This window comes from Schistocerca nitens, chromosome 1, assembly GCF_023898315.1.
Source record: "Schistocerca nitens isolate TAMUIC-IGC-003100 chromosome 1, iqSchNite1.1, whole genome shotgun sequence".
In the NCBI taxonomy this organism is placed as follows: domain Eukaryota; kingdom Metazoa; phylum Arthropoda; class Insecta; order Orthoptera; family Acrididae; genus Schistocerca; species Schistocerca nitens.
The window spans coordinates 478,827,807-478,852,575 of NC_064614.1; the positions used below are offsets into that span (position 1 = coordinate 478,827,807).

The window sequence follows — 24,769 nt, forward strand, 5'->3', positions numbered from 1 at the left end:
TGGTTTTCACTAATATTACTGTGTATATAATCCAAAAGAAAAGAACATAGTTAATTTTTTCCTTCCTTGGAACCCCTTCTTGGTAAATGAACAAGGAGCAGTCAAATGGGAATAAGACAGATGGAAAAAATAAACTGTTTATTATTTCAAAAGTAATTACCATAGCTATTAATAGATTTATTCCACTGTGCCTTCAAGGACAAAGGTTTGCAGTTGCCTGTAGAGTCATGATTGTACCCAGGCCTTCACCTCTTTATCCAATGCAAATGCCTTTCTTCAGGACTCCAAAAATATGTAAATTGCATGGGTAGAGATTGGGAGTGTAAGTAGGATGTATAAAGACTTACAAGCAAAACTTTTGCAGTGTAGTTGAAATGATGTGTTGCTCTCCTCTCGTGTTGGCGAGATTGTTTTGCTTATGCTGCAGAAGTTTTGCAGGGGGTACCTTACATATTCTCCCTACATCCAGATTCCCCCTCCCACCCTCCACATTGCCCACCCACCACCCCCCATCTTCATGTGATTTCTGCATTTTTGGAGTCCTGAAGGTAGACATTCTTGACACTCGATTTACTTCAGATGAGGTGCATGCCTGGGTAAAATCGTGGCGCTGTAGGCAAACCCAAACATTTTCCCTGAAGGCACTAACCATCTTGCCTCTCAGTGGGATAAACATATTAACAGTTATAGTGATTACTTTTGAAACAATAAACAGTTTACTTCCTGTTTTTTCATCTATCTCATTTTCACTTAAATGACTTTTGTAGATTTGACAGCTGTCATCCTGGAGATTATGAATGCAAAATACATTTACCCACAGGGATAGGGGAGAGTGGCAAGTTATGCATTTAGTCAACCACCAAGCAGGCTGTATCACCTTTCTGTATACATTTTTTGCTGCTTATTTTCATAGATGAATAAAATCTAATTCTCCTTGCCTTACACATTGCTAACTCTGATTTAGCAGATTTAAATTCAAAGGTGGCTTAATATTTACTCCTAGTTCTTTGCAAAAAAAGCCTTCAAAAATGAAAAGAAAAATTTTACTAACATTTTAAAATGATATTTGTATCTCACTATGTCACTAGGATACTGTTTTTGTAAAAAATTATTCAATCATTGTAATATGTAACTGTTCTGTTTGTTCTCTGATAAAACTGCATATTCACTGTAAATAGTATGCATTTCAGAATTTGAAGCCTCTTATATCCAAAGGTGCTTCTCCTTGAGATGTTGATCTTTGGACATGTTTTCGTGTGATAGAATACATATTCATGTAAGCTTGATAAAGACATGAGTCTGTGAACACATTTTTGTGTGAGAGTATGCATATTCATAAAAGTGTTTCTACTTATGTTGCTCTGAATACTTCCAGTCAGCACAAAGTACTTGTAAGAGATACTTCTTTGACTCTTTGCCAGTCATTCTTTGTCGAAATCATGAGAATGTCATTGTGCGGCTGAGTGATGCTCAATGAGCCATTGAAGATGAAGGTATTGTTTGCTTTTGCATGATAAGTCATGGAACATTTCAAAAATTACAAGTCTTTCCTCTTTGCCAGCTTGACAGTTACATTGAAGTTTGCAGCTAAAATAAACAACTACTTGCTACATAAAGCAAACTTATTTTTAATGTAAATGTTGTTAAAAAGATCCTTACCCACAGTTTCCTGCAACAGATTTAGCTTCTGTGGACAATGGCAACAAGCATGAACAAAAATGTCCTTAGGCTAGAGACACACTGAAGAAACAATATTGATATTAGTAGGTATGCCAGAAACAACACAGCACAGAAACATTTCAGTTTGACAACATCCCCCCCCCCCCCCCCCCCAGGCAAGTTTGACAATGATGGCATCTCATAGTTAACTTTTAGTTTGTCTTAATCTGTCTACATGGACCAAAGATGCAGAAACTTTAAAATGATATATTCTAAGCACCTTAGAGCTTTGAAAAGTGGTAGTACACACTCCACATTTGCAGATAATCGCCCAAATAATATTGAAACCCATCTCAAGTTCCTCAGAAGAGGCAAGGGTCTCTACCACAGACTTGCAATAGGGGATAAAAAAGGCAACTATATCCATTCAGTGAACACAAGATGGATAATCTTCATGAGAACTCTGCAGAATACAATGTCAGTAGGCTTCTTCAAGAACTGGAACAACAAGTGACAAATTATACATTCTCAAGCCCAGATTGTATGGTTTTCTCTTTGTAAACTCCTCTCTCTCTCTCTCTCTCTCTCTCTCTCTCTATCTAGCTATCTATATATCTTATCTATCTATCTGGGAATGCTTTGGATTGATTTCACTGCATTGTTATTACATTAACTTGCAGAAAATGGTTAGATTTTGAAAAAACCTTTTTTTCCTTTATGAGACCTGAGCATTGATCCTGGTCTAGCCAACATCAGCTGGATTAGCCATAGCTTTTGCAAATCACTCCAGTCAGATGCTTGGACAATTCTAACAATAGGCCATGACTTTCAGGATAACTTCATTATTAATTAATTTGAAATTAATATCTTGTAACAAACACATTATTCCCATCAATATTTTTACAACATATGATTTCAGTCATTGGATTTGAGGTCTATTGCAGATTGCTCACAGTTTCCTTAGGAATCATTGAAACAAATGTTATTTTTGAGATGATATGAGTCGTTCCAAGAAATACTGTGTCCTGTATGTTCTATATTGACACCATCATGATTTTTTGAAACAGCCCATCTGTACTTGCACATTATTAATTCCAGGGAATCAATTACGACAAGGATGGCCTCTATTTCCAGCTGGCATAACCATGTGATACCTGTGCTCTGGATATTGTAATTTGGATTCTTTTGAGCTGCTTATCATTGATTTTTTTCATGACATGGGGCTGGCACATCAGTTAACAGGCATGAGTTCCCTTTTATTTGCACTGTACCAGTTCCAGATATGAGTTGATGCTTCTGTTTGTTTTCTTATTCTTCTTCATCATTCTTGAATAGCTTGCTTAGGATCATGCAGAATTAACACTTGTTGGCCTTCCTTTTATCTCATTATTCTTTCATGCACAACAAGTGACAGTGTTTCCATTGTTCTGTTTATATACCTGCTAGTTTCGTCCTTCCCTCTTCTTCCTTGTAACTGTGTGTTAGTGTAATTTTTCTAATTCCTTCTAGATCCTGTAAATTTGGTGATCCAAATTCATAAGGTCTATTTTTGTTTGTTTGTATCAGTTCAGTTTAGTAACCGAATTTTTCAAGAATGTTTGAATCTGACAAGTTAGCCTTTATTGGTCTATTCTTTGTGTGTGTCCCATGAGCTTCATTACTTTTCAGAGATTGGGTTATCTAATTTAATTCCTGTATGTATAGTAGTTATGACTCAGGCTTCTGTTGGAAAGAAAAGAAATTGAATCTCTTTGACAATTTTGTGTTTTTTCACAGTTTCGTAATTTAGAAAAGTATTGAGATTGGATTTCACAATTTTTACTATTATTAAGGGCAATTTGAATTGCTGTGTGGGTGAGGTGTGTTTAATCAATTTATTTTTGAATGTTCAGTAGAAATATCTTCAATTATTTTTGTTCAATTATGCTTCTGCTTCTTGTAATTTTGCATCTTCATTTTATCCGTGAATTTTTCTTCTATGTTTTGTAACCATTTCCCTGACATCCTTGAGACATTTTATCATCATTTGATTTTTGTTGCATGACCATTTATGCCATGCTTGTTGTCTCAGTTCTATAATTTGATTACATTTGACTGTCCACACGTTTCTGGCTCTGTTTATATAATATTGTAAACTGTTTCATGTTCTAATATTGTTAAATTTACACTGAGTATGTTCTTCCATCTAGGAAGGATTCAAAAATGTGTATGAAAGAAATTCCTTTTCTACAGGAATATCTGATAGGTTTCTTTTTTGATTAGTGAAAGACGACTGCTTTTGACCTTCGATTTGTTGTTTTTATCAGGATACATCCCAATGTCAAACATTCTCAATCCCTTAAAGATATAATTTCAACTGAGCTAAAACCAAACTTACACATGAAAAATTTAATATTGATTATGATGCATTGCACAGAAAGCTCTCTCTCCTGTCATCTGTGCCAGGAACTTCATTTATGCTTTGCCTTTGGCAGAGATGCATGGTTTTGTGGATGTTAATAGCTGTAGTACACCTTGATGTCTGTTGGGATACATTTAACACTCTCCATCAATAGAGTCTGCGTAATACCTAAACAACTAGATTCCAACATCATACCTTTTTATTTTTTTTCATTATTAATTTGTATGAATGATTCCTTTTCCTCATTAGTAATAAGAAATTTGTAGTTCAGGTTTTTTACTTCTGATGAAGGTATATTTATATATACCAAAACCTCAGTCAAGAATTTTAATAAGTTTTTATCCTGCAACTGTTTTGTCTGTCATCCTTTACCGTGGGGGGCGGGGGGGGGGGGGGGGGGGAAGAAATTTGTACATTGCTGCAGAGTGCAGCAAAGATAGGCTTTTAAAATTATCTTTGTAATAGAAGAGCAATGTCCAGAGAATATTCATTTTTTTTTAACAACTTTTGTTTCAGTCTCGCTTGAGAGTATTTATGTTTAAGATCTCACATAAAAAGGACGTATAATTTTCACTTGTGCGTCAACAATGTGTGTAGTTGTGTAGTAAATGCTGTATTCATTCGTAAGCATGACTTTCGCCTGCAATCATAAGAAGAGTCATTTCTTCCATCCTGCAAGACATTTTAAAATACACATGTTCTAATCATCAAGATTTAGTGGATGGACTGCGTGATCAGCAACCACAGAAAGTTAGAGCTCCAAGTTTGCTGCAAACTCAGACATTCTAAAAATCTTCATGGACAGAGTAAGAAAAATTATCCTATATACATTATTCATTTTTGTGGCTTCAGTATTTGTATGTTGTATTGTATTTTTCTTACACTACAAGGGAGACTGTTCATGTTATGAATTTAGTTTCAACAAGAATCCATGATTTTAATTCCAGTAGTGCAAGTAGTAATTATCTCTCATTATGTAAATTTCATGCTGATTCATACTCTTTGTGTTAGCTGTGGGCGTCTTCCCAACACGGTTATTCCAAAAACGACCAACAGACTAACACGTCATTTGTTCTTGTAATGCCAAAATTTTATTTTGTGTGTCTCTCTGTCCCACAGTTATGTCCAGAACTTCATTAAAAACTCTGTTATGCCAATTCCAATGAAAATGGCTCTCATCCTACTGTTAACATTGTTTTCCAACTGACACCTCTGATAACTTCAGATGAAAATTTATTTCTAGATTCTTTGTCTGTTTCTTGATCACATAGCACCTGATACTCAATGAAAATGTGTTCATTTATAGTATTTTAAAACACCAGTGACTTACGACAATTACAATTAATGTTAATAAGGCTTTTGGGGGAGTAGGTAAGTGAGAGACTTTTGAAAGGTATGGGTTTCTGTCCTCGTGTGATCATAAAAGGCTTTTGTAGCAATTAACAGGATTTTCACCTCTGACAATGTATGTGCATATGTTAATAAATCAATTTGTAGCATGGTTAAACTGTGGGTTCTTGTGGCTAAGTCAGCCTTTTCTCAGAATGGAGAAATGTAAGCACACGCCATAACAAACTATTTTTAATAAAATACTGTGGTATTCATCTCATTCTTCAAACTGGTATCAGTTTTACTCAGTTATTAATATATCCATGTCATAACAGCACTGAAGTCCTAATCTGAAAACAGGGTCATCAATGAAATACAACATTTAGCACTGAAAGCATGTTTATTATGAACACCAAATACAGCCAGAACAGAGCTGACCTCCTGGGAGGAGAGTGCAGCTATTTATCAAAGTCAAAGTAATCCCATACCCAGGTAATGAGTGCAGTGGATCAGATGCAGCAATCCTTCACTGACAGTCTGGACAAGATCCTAGTGGAGGTGGATTGCCATTGCCTTCCCCCAACTGGCTAAAAAGTGTCAAGTGTGTATCTGTGTCATGTGGATCAGTGTGTGTACAGTGTAGTATGGATGATGGGAAGGGAGAGGGTGAAACCCATCACAGTCCTCTCAAATAGCACCAGGAATAGTGGCATGTGCCCCAACATCATAAGACACAGCAGAGAGGTTTGGAAATAAATCCAGGACATTAGCACAAAGACTGGTAATCAGGAGCTTTATGGAACCACCTTTCCTCCCCTTGCCACACAAATACTGGCAAAGAAAATTTTTCACCAGCAGGATTTGAACTGGCTTGCCCCAGGTCAAGCACCACCACACAACCATGTTTCAGTGATCTCAGCTATTGAGATGGGTGCAGCTGTTTATATAAACACTGGATATTCCAGAATGCAAACATTTGTACAAATGTTGAATATTCAAGAATATACAAACATTACAGCATAAGATATTTCAAGAACTTTCCAAAATGATAAATGCAGAATAATAAATAATTGCTGATGGATGAGTTTGAACTGGCAACCTCCAGTACACCAGCTAAGGATGCTAATCCCTATGCCATACTACTTGCATCACAGCTCATGACATTGTTCCCTGTCCTGAAGATTCAGTGACCTGATGTTTCAGAAATTCTCATTGGAGCTAGCTACAGCACCCTACATCTAGATATTGTCAGTGATCTTCTGTATGTGGTCCTGGCAGATCCTCACATTCGAGTCATGATGTTGTTAGATCCTCTCCACTATGGTGAACATCAAAGGTAGCCCATCCCATTGAAAATTTGCAGTGGTTGATTAGGTCTTCAGTTTCCTGGGATCTCTTATCATTGATCTGCACCTCTGGGCTGTAGTAGAGTTTCACGCAGAGATCATGGACAATTCCTTGGTGTTCAGGCTCCATAAGCAAACCACCTGCCTTGCTTTTCAATCTTGATCATGAAGCATTTTTATGTAGTCATCTTGAGTGTCATCCGGTTGAAACAGGGACAATGTACCCATTCTCATTTCAGCTTCATGATCATCTAGCAGAAAGACCAATGTGAAACATATAGTGTCTTGCACACTGCATTGTATGCGAATGTCACAATAGACAGTGTTGTATCCCAATTGATCTGTTCTCCATCAACATACATTGTGAGCATATCCAATGGTTTCTTAAAATATTCTATGAGGTCATTTGTCTGTGAATGGTAGACAGTTGTCATCCTGTGGGTGATGTCACAGCATGATTATATCTGATACTATTCTCAACTGTAAAACTTTTCTGTAATCAGAGATCAACACACGGGCTGTGCACTGTGATTTCAAATTACGTCCTCTAAAAGGAATTTTGCAATTTCAGGAGCTACAGCAGTCAGTACAGCTTTACTGACAACATAGCAGTGCAGTGATTTGACAACATAGCAGTGCAGTGATTGATTTGTTGACTTTGGGAATCTCCTCAAGATGTTGATTCCAATTCCATGGAACGTGTACATGTTTGCATCCACTTCTATGTACCACTGGGACTTCGCACTCCTGAAGCCTTAGTGTCCATCCAGCCATTTGACCCAGTGGATCTTCCGGCTAGTCAGCCAGCATAGATAATGCTGGTGCACCACAACAGTGGATGATCTGCTAAGTAAATGTGGCAGAAACTTGCTGACAGCTCAAACAACTGCAAGATACTCATTATTAGTTGTATAAGTAGTTCGTCTTATACATGGAGCATACTCTAGAAGCATGAGCTATCACCTTTTCAACACCTTCCTGAATTTGCACCAGAAATGCACCAATCCTATAACTACTAGTGTCAGTGTTAAGTTCTGTCTTGGCATTCTCTTCATACAATGCTAGGTCAGGAGAAAATAGTAGTGCCCCTTAAGGACAAGGAAAGACCTTTCTTGGACATCATTCCAGAAAAATTTGGTGTCTGCTCCTTGGTACAGGAGCCCTTCATGATTTGGCAGTAATGCAAGCACATTACAGGAAAACTTCTCACATAATATATCTTTCAAGGAATTACAAAATCTGTGACTGCTCTTATTTACTCTGGATAAAGATGGACTACATCACCATTCACTAGATGCCTCAATTTCTTTATTTTGTGGGGAGCAAAGAGGCACTTTTGCAAATTGTGATGGAGGCTTTCAGTCTAAACACACTTCATCACAGTTGTAAGGTGGCTTAGATGTTCTTCAGATGTCTCCAAAAAAATGACATTGTCATCCAGACAAAAAAAGACATGTCATGCATTTAATATATCGAACAAGTGGTCAGTCATATGTTCAAATGTGGCTGGACCGTTACACGTTCCAAATGTCATAATTTTAAACTCATAGAGGCTGTCAGGAATTATTAAAGCAGTCTTTTCCCAGTCAGGATCATCAGCATTGATTCGCCAGTAGCCTATGAGCATGTCAATAGTTGAGAAATACTTTGCTCCTCTCAAACTGTCTAGTGTATCATCAGTGTGTGGCAGTTGATAGACATCTTTCTTTATGATTTTGTTCAGTTGTCAGTAGTCGATGCAGAAACACTGTGTGTCATCTTTCTTCACAAGAACCACAGGAGAGGACCAAGGACTCTCTTAATGTTAAATGGTTGCATCTTGAATCTTCTCTGCTTCCTCCTGAATTATCCATCATTGAGCCGCAGACATTCTACCTGAGCAATGGTTAACTGGAGGATGATCCCCAGCGTTGAATGGTGTTTTCCAGTGGCCTACTTGGTCTGTCGGTCCTCCACTCCAGATTTGAAAGCATCCGAAGACTGGCTTGGAATGGTTATCACTTCACTGGCAAACATTCATAGAGGACAATCTTTGTTGTATTTGTTTTTTGAAATAGCTTTATCACTCTGTATCTCCATCCTCCACAATCTATGACGGCTTGTGTTGCCTGCAAGAAGTCCATCCAAGAATAACATTGACTACATTTTGTCGACAATAAGCACCCAACATTACAGAAAGGGGAACCCTGGTTAACTAACACGTCAACAGGTTGCCCATTGATGATGACACTGATATTTTTTTTCATCATGGTAACTGTTGTCCATGGAGGATTTTTATTTGCAGCCACCTCACTTCCATAAATGGTTGCCTTGCTTAGTTTTCCTGAATTCAGCAGCTAGGCGAGTGGCTGGTACGTTTGAACTGCAATGGGAAACAGCTATGGTGTGTTCGAGAGTAATCTTTCCCATGGCATGGTGATGGGTTTTGACCCACAGGTTGACAATAATCATCTGCAAATGGCATCAATAGGTTGTGACGGTTGACATAAGGTGGCGAAGTAGTCATTGAAAATTTACCTATTTTCTCTGCTGTAGTGTAGAGTGTGCTAGGGCATCCAGAGCAGAAACAGGCCAGGGTGTTATCCGGTGTCCTCCAAATCTCTGTTCTTCTATGGGGAATTATGTTTGGTGTAGGAGTTCATTATAGCTGTGACGGTTGGGTGCTCGTTTGCTGTTTGGTGGTTGCAGCATAAGTCCAAGTTGGCCAAATGCATTCTTCCTGGGGCATTCAGATGGGGGTGGAGATTGATGCTAAAGATTAAGAAACCTCCTCCTAAACATTTACAATTATCTTCCAGCACCTCAGGTCAACAATCGTGGCTGCTGTTCAAATGGTTCAAATGGCTCTGAGCACTATGAGACTTAACATCTGAGGTCATCAGTCCCCTAGAACTTAGAACTACTTAAACCTAACTAACCTAAGGACATCACACACATCCATGCCCGAGGTAGGATTCGAACCTGCGACCGTAGCCGTCGCGCGGTTCCAGACTGAAGCGCCTAGAACCGCTTGGCCACTTCGGCCAGCGTGGCTGCTGTCTCTTGCTTACTAAGTACAACAGCCCTAGTTGCCTGTCTCTATTGATGACGATGTTGACAGAACTTTAAATCCTGATCTTCCTTCCCTCTAGTTCTGGTCGCCGTGAAATGCTGTATCTCTTGTCTCACTACCTGGTGTATGAGAGAGATGAGGTATGGTGGTCTTCCACAACTGCCTAGCGACCACATTTGGTAGTCAGTCATACTTCCTTCGTCCGATTCTTTTTCTGTTTCATTTCCTCGATGCACCTGACAGTACTTGATGAATTCCCTGGATGTTGTGGCATCCTTCACCAGAAGAACTTTGTACATGTCTTCTACAACTTCTTTCATCAAATGTGAGATGTTGTCAGCTTCTGTCATTTTTTGATTCAGAAAGTGACAGAGTGCGCAAACATTCTGTGTGAAGGACTGCATCATTTCCCCTTGACACTGGGCCCTGTTCTTCAGCTGTTCTTCTACTAAGTAGGCTTGCTGCTAATTGTGGATATCTAAAGGATGTTGTATTGTAATAAGTGCAGTTGCTGCATACACACAGGCGCTGTTGCAATTAATGATATAATCATGCATATTGGGGCAAAAATGATTACACAAAATAATAACAATAGTCATACAGAGCTTAGTTTCATGAAAGTGTGAGCATTTGAAATGTGACTGCACGGCATATGGGAGATTGGACTGGTACTGAGGATGTGCTCGGATAGCCAAAGTGGTTAAGGCAACTGCTCATGATAAGTTGGAAATCTGGGTTTGAGTCCTGGTCCGGCACAAATTTTGATTTATCACAAGTAGCTGGCGCTACTATGAATTTACAGTATGTGAACCCATTTCTTGACTTTCACAGCTGTATTACAATAAATGCAGTTACTGCATGAACACAAATAATTTTTCCATTAATGATGTAATTTTACTTAATTGTTAATATATATATTTCAGAAGTTGCTTGTGTAAGATACTTACCCTCATCCATATGATGGGATCTTTGGATCATGATATTTGTGAGAGTGATACCTGGAAAAGTAATTTTTAGCAATATCTGCCTGGAAAAAGTAGTAGAGCATGTTGTATGTTTATTTATTAGCCATTCAGTATGTTTACCATGCAGTTGGCTTCATCAAAATACATTTTACATATTCATAAAAGTATAGTTGTTACTAATTTTTACATTATACATGCATGTACACAGGGGTGGCGACAAGGGGGGGAGGCTATGGGGGCTATAGCCCCCCCCCCCCCAATGGAGTATCATATTACACTGGATAAAATGACTTCAGAAACCAGTGAATATATTACTTCAACAGATTCAATCATTTTTTATTTATTTATTTATTTATTTATTTTTTTTTTTTTGAGAATTATGTAGCAATATAGGCTGCAATGTATTTTAAACACATGTCTACAAAAGAATAAGAGTGGCAAATAGCTTACTATCTAAACCATAAGCATCATTTAACTTAAAATGGGCATCTTATTATTTATTAATATACATTGGATGTATATTAATGTAAAAGTACCACTTGCAGTTTTCAAGAAAGCTAAATATGCCGGGTATGCCTACCAACACTTAAATTGCTGACCCCAGATAAAAACTTCGAAATCGCCAGACATCTGGGTCAAATCGTTTTATTTTCCCAGGCACACACATTCTGTAGACATATTTTTACCCTGAACTCTAAAACAGTTACCAAAAACTACTTTAAGCAACACCAAATTGTACCAATTTGTCGGTGAAGGACGCCAACTCTTCTTTTGTTAAGCGATATTCCACCCCCCCACCCCCCCCCCACCCCCACCCCCACCTTGACTGACTTCTAGAATCGCCCCTGTATATACATACATCTTTTTAGTAGTTAGTATTTTTTACATTTTACACACATCGTTGTTTTACTTATACATATAAATACATAAACTTTTAACTAATCATAACATTTCAGTAATAATTATTATATTAGTTACATTCAAGAATTAATTATACAGTTTTACAGCTTTAGTTAATGATAGTTACATTATTTCATTATACATTCCTTCCAAGATTAGATTAGACCAAGATGTTCTTCAGTTGAGTAGTATGCTTTATTTTTAAACCATGTGTCTAATACTTCCTTTAATTTAAGAGGGTGAGGGGTGTGATTGATTGTGACAGTTTATTATATGATTTTAGACTTAGGTGTTTGTGACTGTTGTGTGTCAGTGACAGCCTAGAGTACGGTATATCAAGCATGCAGTTGTTTCTAGTGCTGGGCAAACTTAAATTTATTCTGTCTGTAAATTGTTGTGTATTTTCTTTTACATATATTAAGCAGTTATACATATGGAGACTTGGCAGAAGTGTTCCTTACAGGTTTCTCTTGGACCCAATCCTTGTATACATCTAATTGTTTTTTTTTTTTTTTTTTTTTTTTTTTTTTTTTTTTTGCCATTTGAATACACTGTTTGTGCCTGTTGAATTACACCATAACAGAATCCCATATTGTAGCTGTGACTGAAAGAATGCATAGTAGCAAAGCATCAATAAACTTTTACTGACAGAATATCTTAGTTAATACAGCAGGAATATCATGTGCAAGTTTACCTATCAGATAGCTTATATGGTCATCCCATGAGAGCCTTTAGTGTATTTTTAGTCTCAATAATTTGGCACTGTGATTCTCTTCTTTCCGTACCTTCAGATTAAAATAAATTTTCTCCATTTTTGTGTTTATACATAACTTGTTAGCAATGTACCACACCTTACATTTTTCAAAAGGCTCATTATTTTTGTTTACCACCTCTTGCATACTGTCTCTACATGTCATAAATGCTTTTAAATCATCTCTCTTTATTCTAATTAGTTCACAAATTTTAATGAATAGTGCCAAAAAAAACCTCACAAAAGCATGGTCAGCGTAAATACTGATCATGTAACACAAACTATATTCACCAAACTTACATTATTAATTCTAATAGATATTTGTCATTTGATGACCTGTAATACATGTGTTGAATTAATATTAAGTAAACTGATAACAAATAACATGGAATACTTACACTTCACAGCAGCTGTGAAGTGTTGTTAAGTTCAGTACTGCCAGAGAGTATATTCATGAAGGCATTTTAAATTATTTGTTATTCTTACTTAGGGAACTACCAGAACCTATTTTGACAAATGATCTTCTGTCTCGATTTGAAGAGGCTGCTGCAGAGAAGGAAGTTACAATTCGTGAAGCTGAACTGCAAGGACTCATTAGCCAGCTCCCAAAATGTAATTTGCATCTTTTGGGCTGGATGATGGTACATCTTGATAATGTAACAATACATGTAAGTATTTTATTGCAACAGTTATTTGTGAGAACAGAAATTCTTAATCTATAATCCACTCTTTCGTAAATAACTTTTATTACAATTCGGCATTTCTTTAGCCATTTTATTATGATTTAGTACTTCTTGACTGATTTTTCATTCAGAGTGAAGGACAAATTACTAAATACATTATTGAAAAGCAGTTTGTTTTACCAAAATCTATTCACTTGAAATAATTAAAAGTACAGAAACCTGGATGAACTGTACAATGATTATTTGAAAAAATGGCACTCCAATGATACAACATTGAAACAAAAGCATTTGCAATTACACCATCACTCAAAACTGACAACTAACTGTGAAAGACACAGTCATGATAGTGGGAAACATTGCTTGGCGGTTTCACCATGTTGACAAAGACAGAGAAGTCTTGAAGTTCCTATTATGGATTCCCCATGAGCTATTTAAAGCACACACCATTTTTCTTTTTTTCATAGTGATATAGGATGAAAAATGATTAATGTACTATCATGATCACTGTGTTTTGGTATAAAAAATTGATACTTTGTCCAAGGAAGTCAATTACGACATGAAACCATGACATACTGAAGACCTGATTTGTAATTTAAGTGAAAAGAAGAAATCCAAGGGAGAGTGACAGAAGTGATTGGGTGATACAGGTGCAGAAAGACATGTTGGAAAGCAGCCTGTGATACAAGACTATACTAGTGTAGTGGTAATAAGATAATAGAACAAGGAAGAGTCTTATTATTAGACATACACAGTCCACTGGAGTTGGTAACAAATTACCACAAAAGTGATAGATTTGTTACCTATTCTGTTGTGATTCTCATTTATCTAATGTTAATCATGTTAATAAATTCTCCCTCTTGTCATCACAGTTCATAAACACATTTTCCATTAGTTAATAAGAAGTAAACGTGTAATAAAGAATTAATCATACAGAGGACATGAGATACAATGAATAGGTGGTTCCCTTCATATTTAACTGATAGAAGGCAACGGGTCATTTTAGATAACTAGTGCAATTTTCATGATGAATCTTCCTTAGAGTGGAGACAAATTATTACTGTCATTTCACAAGGTTCAATTGTGGGACTATTTCTTTTCTTGTTACATATAATTGACCTTCCATCTTACATTGACAAAGCAGAAATAATGCTCTTTGCTGGTGATTCAAGCATAATGAATCCCAATAGAGTTGCAAAAAATGAAGAATAAATGAAATATTTAAAAGTATTATTATTTCTTGGTTGATGATTCGCTTAGAAATATCACAGTTCATTCAATGATGTAAGGCAAGATATATCATCACCTATAACAAACAGCATGGGTGGGGAGGGGGAGAGGAATACATAAAACTGATTGTTCAAAATTCCTAGGTGAACATGAATAGGTCTTCTCAAATTCTTGTGTTTAGCAATATTTGTTCAGTGTCTAATTGATGAAAACATTAGAAAATTAACTTAATTTACATAATTTCATTCACTGATGAAGCAATTTTTGAACCAATTATACATGTAGACACAAAGTATTCATTCCATAGAAACCTGTTGTATGGTTACCTAGTGTCTATCCACAGACTTCATGTATGCAATTGTTTAAAAAAAAAGGCATACTAACTACAGCCTCATAATACATTTGCTCTCTTATAAAGCATTTTGTGAAGCATCTGAAATTAAGAGCAGCATTCATAAAAAGTAGCCTACACTATCCATAATTTAACTTTCTTTTGCATAGGAAGGAGTTGTTTGGCAACTCTTTCTACTCCAGACGTGAATTTCTGATTAGATAATATGCATGAGGTTGGGTTATTTTTTTCAAATTTTGTTGTAGATAATGCTTAAACAAAAATCTGTTATGTGGATGGGCAACATGTAGCCATGTTTTCACAGAGAAATTTCATTATTTGTAAACCTACTGACATGCTCCACATCATGGCAATTTATCACAAATATAACCCACAAAACATGCAAAATACTAAACTAACTGAACTGCTTGTGAGCTGCATTGTTGGCATCAACACTTTCCGAACTCCACATTTTTTAAACAGTACCTAATTTCTGCCTATAACACCTGAAGGCAAAACGGTAAAAAAAGTCTCAACATGGGATGTCAGCTCCAGAAAAAAATCAACACTTAAGCAGACAACACATTAGATGTTAAAGAAAAATGAAATGATAAGAATGTCTTTCAAATAAATTTGAAGTGAACAATAATTCAGATGCAACATTTATTCCATTTTGAGCCCTGCTCCAGCATTTAGTGTCTGATGCAGCAAACTTCATACCAAATTAAGCAAACTGCAGAATGAAAATCTCATTTCATAAACAACTCTATTGCAGAATTTACAGTAACAAAAGAAAGATATGTGTTTTGAATCAATGTGTGATATAACCTTGGATGGTTCAGGCTTGTACAGTCTGCCTTTTAAGTCATGATGCTGCACAAAAAGTTTTAACTTGTCAGGAAGGTTCAAACAAAATGTTATAAAAAGAGCATAGTTTTCTTTAAGTGTTCTAAAATGTCTTAGTGTGAGGTGCATACAGCCAAAAATGAAATATTAATTATTGTGAAAACTATTTATAAATGTTTTTCAGTGCACCAAAAATTAGGCATTGTCTGTTATTTCTATTTCAGGAAAAGTACAACAAAATGAATGCTCAAAACATAGCAATAACTTTGAGCCCAGTTTTGCAAATGAGCCACCGACTGCTTACAACATTGCTGTGTCACTGTCGAACCCTCTTCCCCGATATCAGTATTGTCAAGTAAGTTATGGAGAGATGAAATGGATTTTTTTCATGAAATTACATTTGATAAATAACTTAAATAGATTTTTAGATAATGCCTTTGGACTGAAATACGAGTACACAGATTTATGATTTACCTCAAAAATACTTGAGGAGTGAGTCATAGTGCTCCTAAAGATATTCAAGCTTCCAATTTTACTGGCCATACATTTAGTGGATCAACCCAGATATCCTAACAAGAAACTTTTGTAGTTAATGCTCTACAACTTTCAGATGATTCAGGACTGATATATTCAGATTGCCAGAAGCTGCTACATTGGAAATTTGTTTAAAATTTATATCCAGTTTGTCACAAATCATAATTAGGTCAACATAGTGTTTACATATAACATAGAAGAGCAATCTAGCTAGCTAACAGGCAAGCAAGCAAGAAACATAAGCAAAATTACATTATAGAAAGATATAAAGAGAACAAATGTAATTATACACAGAGTGATACATTTGTCTCATTAGTGGAGCTTTGCTCAAATATCAAAAATTCAAAAGCAACTCATATTCATTATTGTTATTTATTTGTGTGTGTAAATGTGATAGAATATTTCTAGCAATCTGATATAGTGGAATCATTGGGATGGTGGGTAAGTATAGAACCTAGTTAGTTACAGCACCAGTTAGCACCATTTTAGTGTGACCATGTATAATGTTTATGAGTTCAGACTCATTGCAGAACAGTGGAAGGTATTCGCGATGTAATACTCGATTACTCACCCACACTTTCTGCTCTCGCCAATGTCAACCCCCTTCCTACCTACCCCTCCTTATTCCCTTTCCAGTTCCCCTCCCCAACTCTCCATGCATGGTGCAGATATCTAAGGGAGCTTGACAGGTGTGTAATTTACATTTCCAATGAATAGTAATAAGTCAGACGGAAATTTATTCAGTAATTAAAAATACATTTCCTTAATAATTTTTGGGGTTGTGTTCACCACAGCTACAGCAGTTAATAAAATATCTGTGTCCCTGGGTTTTACCAAATGTCAAAAACTCAGAAAACTTCCCTGAACTTGCCCCACCAGTCCTCTATTTTTGTAATGTTACAACCATCGCAGTTCAGTGCAACAGTGGAATTTTGTATACCACTAGTAAACCTGGAAATGTTTCACAATTGCTAGGCATTCAGGGTATTTAGTAATTTCCATTACAAACCTCTAGGACTTGTAGAGGGGACTGAGTAGACAATACTGTATTTTGAATTGGACACCATATCTGGAAACATACCTTTCCATGCTACAGCTGTTTGAAAACATGTTTGCAGGTTAGGTATGCAACAGGGTAGTCATGGTAACAGGTGCTTACATAAGATTGGCTGATATAATTTGACATCCATCCTACCTCTCTGACTGCTTCGAGCCTCACTCACGTGTCTCTGAATGTTCGAGCAACGTAGTTGAAACACATTTGCAAAATACACTGACATGATCCTCCTGTATGGCGAAGCTCACGATAATGGAGGAGCTGCTCATCACCTTTATCATGATTGTTATCCACAACATATGAGTGCACTGCATATCCTTTCCACCACAATTATGCAGTGACTTAGAAAGGCATACCTTCACTATCAGCAGGTGTGTCTGTGGTGCTCCAAGGAGATGCCAAACACCAGAAGTGGAAGGGGCCTTACTGCATTACGTTGAAGAGAGACCGTCAATGAGTACACGAGCAATTTTTTTGGTTATTAATGAGTGAAATTATAAAAAAAGTGATATACTGGGTCACACCTATTAAATTACTTGTAAAAGTGGTTGCATTACCAATATGTTTTCAAATGGTTGTAGCACGGAAACAGTGTTTTTCAGAAATGGATTCCTGTTCAAAATGTTATGTTCTCATCCTCCTCTACAAGCCCTAGAAGTTTGTAACAGGACTTTCAGAATTACCTTGTATATGGGAATATGGGCTATTCTTCGGAATTGTGTCAGGATGCAAATTTTGGCTCCTCACTGCGACTTCGCCCGCTTTGAAGGTGTGGAACTTGAAATTGTAATAAATCATGAAGAATATGAATGGAAAAGATTGGTTTGTTTTTTTGTTTCTATTATGTCTTTTAAATTTTTTATACACAGTGTGATTACAAAATAATTATTTAAATAAAATGAATTTTTTTTATATTAAGTTCTTAAATTGAACTAAAAAGTATAAAATAATTTCTCATTGCCTCATATGGATTTGTAACCCCCACCCCCCATATAGTGCTGAAAATCTGTGATTGTGAATTTTTAATAGCTTTGAAAATACTTGTAAAATTTAAAATTAAAAATGTGACTTACATGCAATAGTTAGGAGGGGAACTACTCATGCATCAATTATGAATAGAATGTGCCCCATGTTTTTCTTTTTAAATCTTGCAGGTATTTCCATAACTATTACAAACTCACAGTCACAAATTTTTAGGACTCTCTGTATTGGGTTTGGAATCTGCATGGGGCTGGGAGAAATTATTTTATACTTTTTGGTCCATTTTAAAAATTTGGTATACTGAAAATTCATTTTTATGTAAATAATTATTTTCTGGTTTTTAGCCTCCTGTGTGTGAAATTTTTCAATTGATTTAAAACATTTTTATGTGACCACAACAGAGACATGGTAAATTTCAAGTTTATTTCATTTTTTCTTCACCTGACTCAACCAGTATGTTGCTTCTGCCTACACATACCTTATGAAAAGACCATGAAGGTAAAAACTGGAGATGTTCTAGCTCACAGGGAGGCCTACCAGCAATTGTTCTTCCTGCAAACAATTTGTAAATAGCAGTGATATCCAATTTACCCATCACCATGCACCAGACAAGGAAGCAAGTTAATATTGCATTGTCATCTATTTCTGAGCTGTGTTTGATATTTCAAGTCTAGCTCAACAGGAAGTAAGTTTAAAATCAGTTGCAAAATTTGTACCAACCAGACAGATATAGGAAAGCAACATTCAGCACCTCGTCCCCCGTTTTTCTGCTCAGCTCTGCCAGTCTACCGCATTCTGCCTGAAACAGATTTCAGAAGTACACACACACAACATGTTGGTCCTGCAGGGCAGCCATGATATCTGGCATTATCAATCTTTATCACTCCTATCCCCATCCATTGGTAGTTAGTTGGAAGAAAGTATGTTAATATTGCACTGTCATCCAGTTCTGAGCTGTGTTTAAAATTTCAGGTCTCTTGCTCTTTGGAAAGTTAGTTTAAAATCAAGTCCAAAATTTGTACAAACAGACACACAAGGAAGTGACCTAAAAAAAGTGGTAACATAAGAATATACAACATTTTTCATTTTTTGTATACTGTGTGGTGAGATTATGAACTGCTATTCTGGACTACCAGTTTGGGAAAGGGCAACATACAACTGACCGTGCAAAAAACACTCTGATCATAAATCAGTGACCATTCCACTGAGTTCACAGCTCGTGGTCTAGTGGCTAGTGTTGCAGCCTCTGGATCATGGGGTCCCAGGTCCGTTTCCCGGCCGGTTCGGGGATTCTCTCTTTCTGGGGACTGGGTGTTGGTGTTTATCTCATCATTTCATTATCATTCAGGAAAAAATGGTGTGACTGGAGTGTGAAAAGACTGGGGATTTGTACGAGCGCTGATAACTGCACAGTGGAGCACCCCACAAACAAATATCGTTGTCATCATCACACACACCATTTTATTGAAAGTTGAACTGTTCAGTAATCCTTTTTCAAGAGAACACATCAAAAGCGCACAAAGTCAGTTCTCATTTATATTATTTTGAATGAATGTTTTCACCTGCTTTAGCAAAAAGAAGCACCGTTCTGCCTAGCTGGTCATCACTGGGAAGGTCACTATTATCTGCAGAAGTTTAACTCTGTTCAGGAAATGTTTTTGCCATATTGTTTTCATACAGAAATTTCAATAAGATCAAAGTACACAATGCTTTAATGAGATTGTTTCAGCTGTACAGCTCATTCTGTTCATGAAATATGTCTGAAGACAGTAACTGAAAGAAATGAACAGCTGCTTTCAGTTCTTTTTCTGGAAAAACAGATTGATTTTTGTAAATGACAGGAGTTCTAACAGCTATGTGACTGACAAATGATCATTAAAACTAATTCCATCACTGATATGAGTCATGATGCATTCGCAGACATCTCATGCACACTCAGGGCAGACATCTCGTGCACACTCAGGTGCTGCAAAGTGATATACATATGGAACAGTTTTCACTGCATCAATATTCGTATGCTGTACTTCATTTAACAGATTGTCACAGTGAGGCATGATTTTACCTAAAAAATGTAACCAGAAGAGAAAATCTTCATCTTACATGAAACTCTTTGTCACTTAGCCTTCATTATTGACCTGTAATTATTGCCAATAATTTTTCCTTTCCACTTAACTATTCCATAATGGAATTTGTATATAATGGTTGCACTCCTTGATTTGAAATTCTACCTGATGGACTAAGGACATGTAAGTATGTGCTGTGTCAAAAACATTTGTGCACTTAGAATACTGAGAAAAAGATAGAAATTCTTTTCAAGTTGCTGAAAATCCACACTCGCTTATTACCTCTCACACAGTGTCCAACAATTAAATTTAACTGATTTGCATAGTACTGAATAAAGTGAACATTTTATGCACCTCTACTTTTGAGGCCATTTGTAATGAAAACACTGAGCTGTCAGTTTCCAGGTGTTTCATTTACCTTACTTTCAATTTATCTAGCTCAATGAGAATAGCTACAGTCAAGTTGTCTGCAGTGTGACTTTTTGGTTGTACAAAGGAAATAAATGTCTCATTATTTTCTCCACATTATTAGGGACAGTTGTGATGAATTTTCACAGGCAATGGTTCCAGCAGATTAGATTCTGAGGAAATACATCTTTGATGGTTGATTCCTGATTCAATTGAAGCATACATCATATATTGATTCCAGGAATTCATTTTGTATTGTTCTGAACAGACTTAAGAAAAATCCATTTTTCAATTTTTCCTTGTGTTGCTATAAGATGCCACTTAGTTCTGTCATTAGACCAACTAACCTTTGCACCTACCACCATCCTCCATTTGCCTGCTGCCTCAGGCCCCAGCAAGGCTTACTCCTGCACTACTGATGTGAAGCCCGTGGATTCTGACTGCCATCCTACATCTCCATGCCTCTTCCACCTCCTTGCCAGTGGATGTGGCCTTGCATCTGTCACTGCTGGTGGGCCAACTATTGCCTCAGCATTTGCACCCTTCCACCCCTCTGATGGAGCCAGCAGTGATGATGTTGCCTCCTTTGGTGTTTGGTCGGTTTCTGGGCTTCCGGTGCTCTCTCCAGTTCTGCATAGGAGGTCACAGCCCAAGCCTAGCCATTTTTGGTCCTACATGGCTTTAATCAGGGATGATGGATTTAGACAAGATTAACAGACAGACAACACAGATGGATGGATGGAAGGAGGCATATGAGCTGGCATTAGTAGCGCAGCAGGCTAGTGTGGACAAGTGCCATGGTGGGCACAGGTGACACATTGTATGGGTGAACCTGCTGATGGAAGTGTTTACCTATGGGCAACAGTAAGCTGGACAGAGCAATTCTAACACTGAGTTCAACCACCGTGGACCTCACCTTGTGACTTGTGCTGTTTACATGTGCTCAGTCATCAGCCATTCACACCTGCTGTGTGTTGTGTTCATCTTCATGCGTGTCTCTATGTAGTTTTGGATTTTCTGCTTTCCTGTAGATAGAATTTTTCATTTTCTCCTGCGCAGTTCTGTTCACCAGGTCGTCGAGCTACTGTTGGTCCATAGAGAACCTTGAGCCAACAGTGCTGTTTAGTACCATAGTCACAGTTGTGCAGATAATTAACTTAGTACTTTCACTGATTGTATATTATTTCTGTACATCAAAAATTATGTTTTATAATTGCCATGACTGTAATGCCACCTAATGGCTTTCTCCACTTCATGGTATCACTATACTGTAAATCGGTTTGCACTATCTTGTCATCACTGAAGGTTGACTAGATATCATGTATTCCTATTGACATATCCATTTGGGTTAATATGTATTTCTGGTGAGTGCTTTATATCAATGTGTGATGTATATTTTGTGGCATTATCATAATGTTCCTTTACTGATACCGGTTTATCAATTTTTTGTAACCTTTAAAAATGGAGAAAGTCAAAACTTGAAAGGCATAATAAGTGAATAAATGCTGTGCTCAAGACATATAAAAGTGTTTCAGTGCAATCAGTGGCTGTGCCACTGTTGAAACAGAATAATAGCAGTTCTTTTCAGATACACATAAAATTTAAAAAAATGGTCTTCTTTCATATTACCCTAATTTTATAGCCATTTGTTTTCTGTGGTAGTAGCAAATTGCCATGCCCATCAAAAGCTACCTCAAGAGAAACATAAGCAGTTACAACAGCAGAATATACGATCACTGCAGAATATTTAGTCATTTCAGGCTTTGACATAATGTTTGAACTGATTAGATGGGCCAATCCCAGCAGTACTGCAACACCGGTCCAACACTTCTTCTCTCTTTCACTCTTATTTAGTCTCCAGCTAAAAATCAGTTCACACCTAATTTTTTTTTGACAATTCTGTCACAAAAACTGAAGTTATTGAAATTTCCAAATGGATACAACTTCATAAATCAAGATCAGTACAGTTTCCTTCATATTCTGATGAAATGACATAGTGTAGAACATGAATAAATTTGTGAACATTCAAATATAAAGAGAGCTTTGACTCAAATGTTCTGTACATATGTGGTTCTCATAAAAAGTACATAAAGTGTAAGTGCATAAATGTAATCCTTACACCCACTAAATGAGTTTCTGGTGGCATTTTATAATGAGGACCTTGTATCTAATTGTTTACTTTTCATTATTAGTAATGTTTATGAAATTCATTCTAAGAAAATGTGCCCATTTTCATATGAGCTTTACACTAGTTTGTAAGTTAAAACCACTCAGTTTAGAACATGGGACACAACTCAAGTGAAAGAGGTACAATATCTCATTTGACATCCTGCTTTTTTGATAACTTTATCAATGTGTGGGTGAACACTGTACATGTGTGCAAGCAGATACGTGCCGCCGCTGAGTGCCGGGAGCCCAAGCCTTCCAGACACAGTGCCTGCAATATCAGTTGAACTTGCAAAGCAGGAGTCATTACTTAACCACATTCATCAACAAATGAATGCTGGTTATGTATCAAAGAGAAATGAGGAACAACTCTGGGAGGTGCAAAGGCTAATCACACAACTCAAGGTTTGATAATATACATTTTACTTAAAGACTCATAAAATTTAAGAGAAGTGAATATGGTAAGTGATTATGACTGACATATTAGAGAACTATAGAAAATGTTTTGTCATTTATTCAAGTTGCATTAAAATCATATTTCCTGAGTTCATGATCCAGAAAGGTCAGAAGAGCAGCTTATTTAAGCTCTCATGGCATCTCCAGGGAGTAGGTAGCTCTGTACTAATTAGAGTGCTCAGTTTTAAATAAGGTTGGCTTGATTTGGAAATCATTTGTAGAGTACCATAGACAGATTCTATCCAACGGTCTGCTCTTATACGAGCATAACTCTTTTCACCTTTCTCACTTTCTACAGCATGTCCACATGTTCCTCTTTATTTGTTCTCAATTTGTTCCCTCAGTCTGTGTATATTTTTCATCTTAGTTATTCACTTGCAGTATGTTTTGACTGATATCTTTTCTGTTGTCATCACATGCTAGTGTAAGTTATAACTCACCATCTACATTCTTCTCAATGGAAAGATTCATTTTTTTAAAGTGCAGTTCTGGAAGGACTACAGAATACTTGTCTCCAGTTACCTAAGCAAATTCATTGGCCTCAAAACATTTTCATAGATGGAGAAGTCAGAGAAGGCAGACCATGGAGAACAGGTTGGATGTTCCAGCAGTTCACTCAGTCTGGGCCACTTTTCATCTATTTTTTTCAACCATTTGGTCTGGAAGAGTTGCACAGTATTCACTAGTCATTCTCTTACCCTTCACAAGATAATCAACAAGTAGAATCCCATTTACATCACAGAAAATACTGGCTGTTTGTTTGCAGTAGATGAAATGGATGTTGCCTTTTTTGTTCAGGTTTCTCTGGCTTCTAATTGATACTTTTATTCCAGGTAAAACTGATAGATATGATTCATCCACAGTAACTAGCATCAATTGGATTAATTTTGAAGCAGTGTAAATATTGCTGACAAATTTATTTTATTATTTTCTGTAGCTCATAATTCAATCAACTTTATATCTGTCTTACACCAAGCTTTCTAATACAGTGAAACCTCTATATAACGTTTTTCAAGGGACCACAAATTCTGAACAATGTATAGAGGAAAACACTATAAAGAGGAAGGCTTCCAAATAATAATTATAGGGCATTACTGAAGATCGGGATACCACTAATCAGCTTTGACAGATGGTGCCATAGACGACATTTTAAATTTTCACAACACTATAATATGATATTCATTGCAAATGATCACTGTATCAAATGATTTAGTGTTTTGTAATTAAAACATAGGGTCCGGTAGGTGAATGGGTGAAAGTAAATGGATCAGTTTGTACTGTAAAAAGTTATAACAGACTCTTAAGATATGACATCATTTTCCAAAGCTGACAGGTGGTATCCCGTTCTTCAGTTGACCCAATTATAGAATATGAGCGAAATTTTGTTTATGATATACTGAACATATTACATAAAAACACAGTAAATGGTACAGATTAAAAAAGAATTAGTTACAAAAAAATTACTTCAATAATTAAATTATGAAACGGAACTTAAATTTGCACAAAACTCTAGGAATCTATGCAATCTGAAAATCATATACCTATGATTTTTTTTTAAATATTCAAGCAAACATGTTTGTTTTCTATTTCTCTTAGACTCTATGGTGATCATTT

The 24,769-nt window shown here is 36.5% G+C and overlaps 1 protein-coding gene across 2 annotated transcripts in view; it reads left to right on the top strand.

Annotated features, from left to right (window-relative positions):
• The window catches only part of LOC126252105 (ralA-binding protein 1), a 127,494-nt gene that overhangs the window by 73,722 nt on the left and 29,003 nt on the right, over nt 1-24,769 (top strand). For both annotated transcript variants that reach the window (XM_049952978.1, XM_049952971.1), the window contains 3 exons: nt 12,894-13,071; nt 15,715-15,845; nt 22,921-23,104. In XM_049952978.1, the coding sequence (XP_049808935.1) occupies nt 12,894-13,071; nt 15,715-15,845; nt 22,921-23,104 (493 nt within the window). The remainder of the gene's footprint in view (nt 1-12,893; nt 13,072-15,714; nt 15,846-22,920; nt 23,105-24,769) is intronic.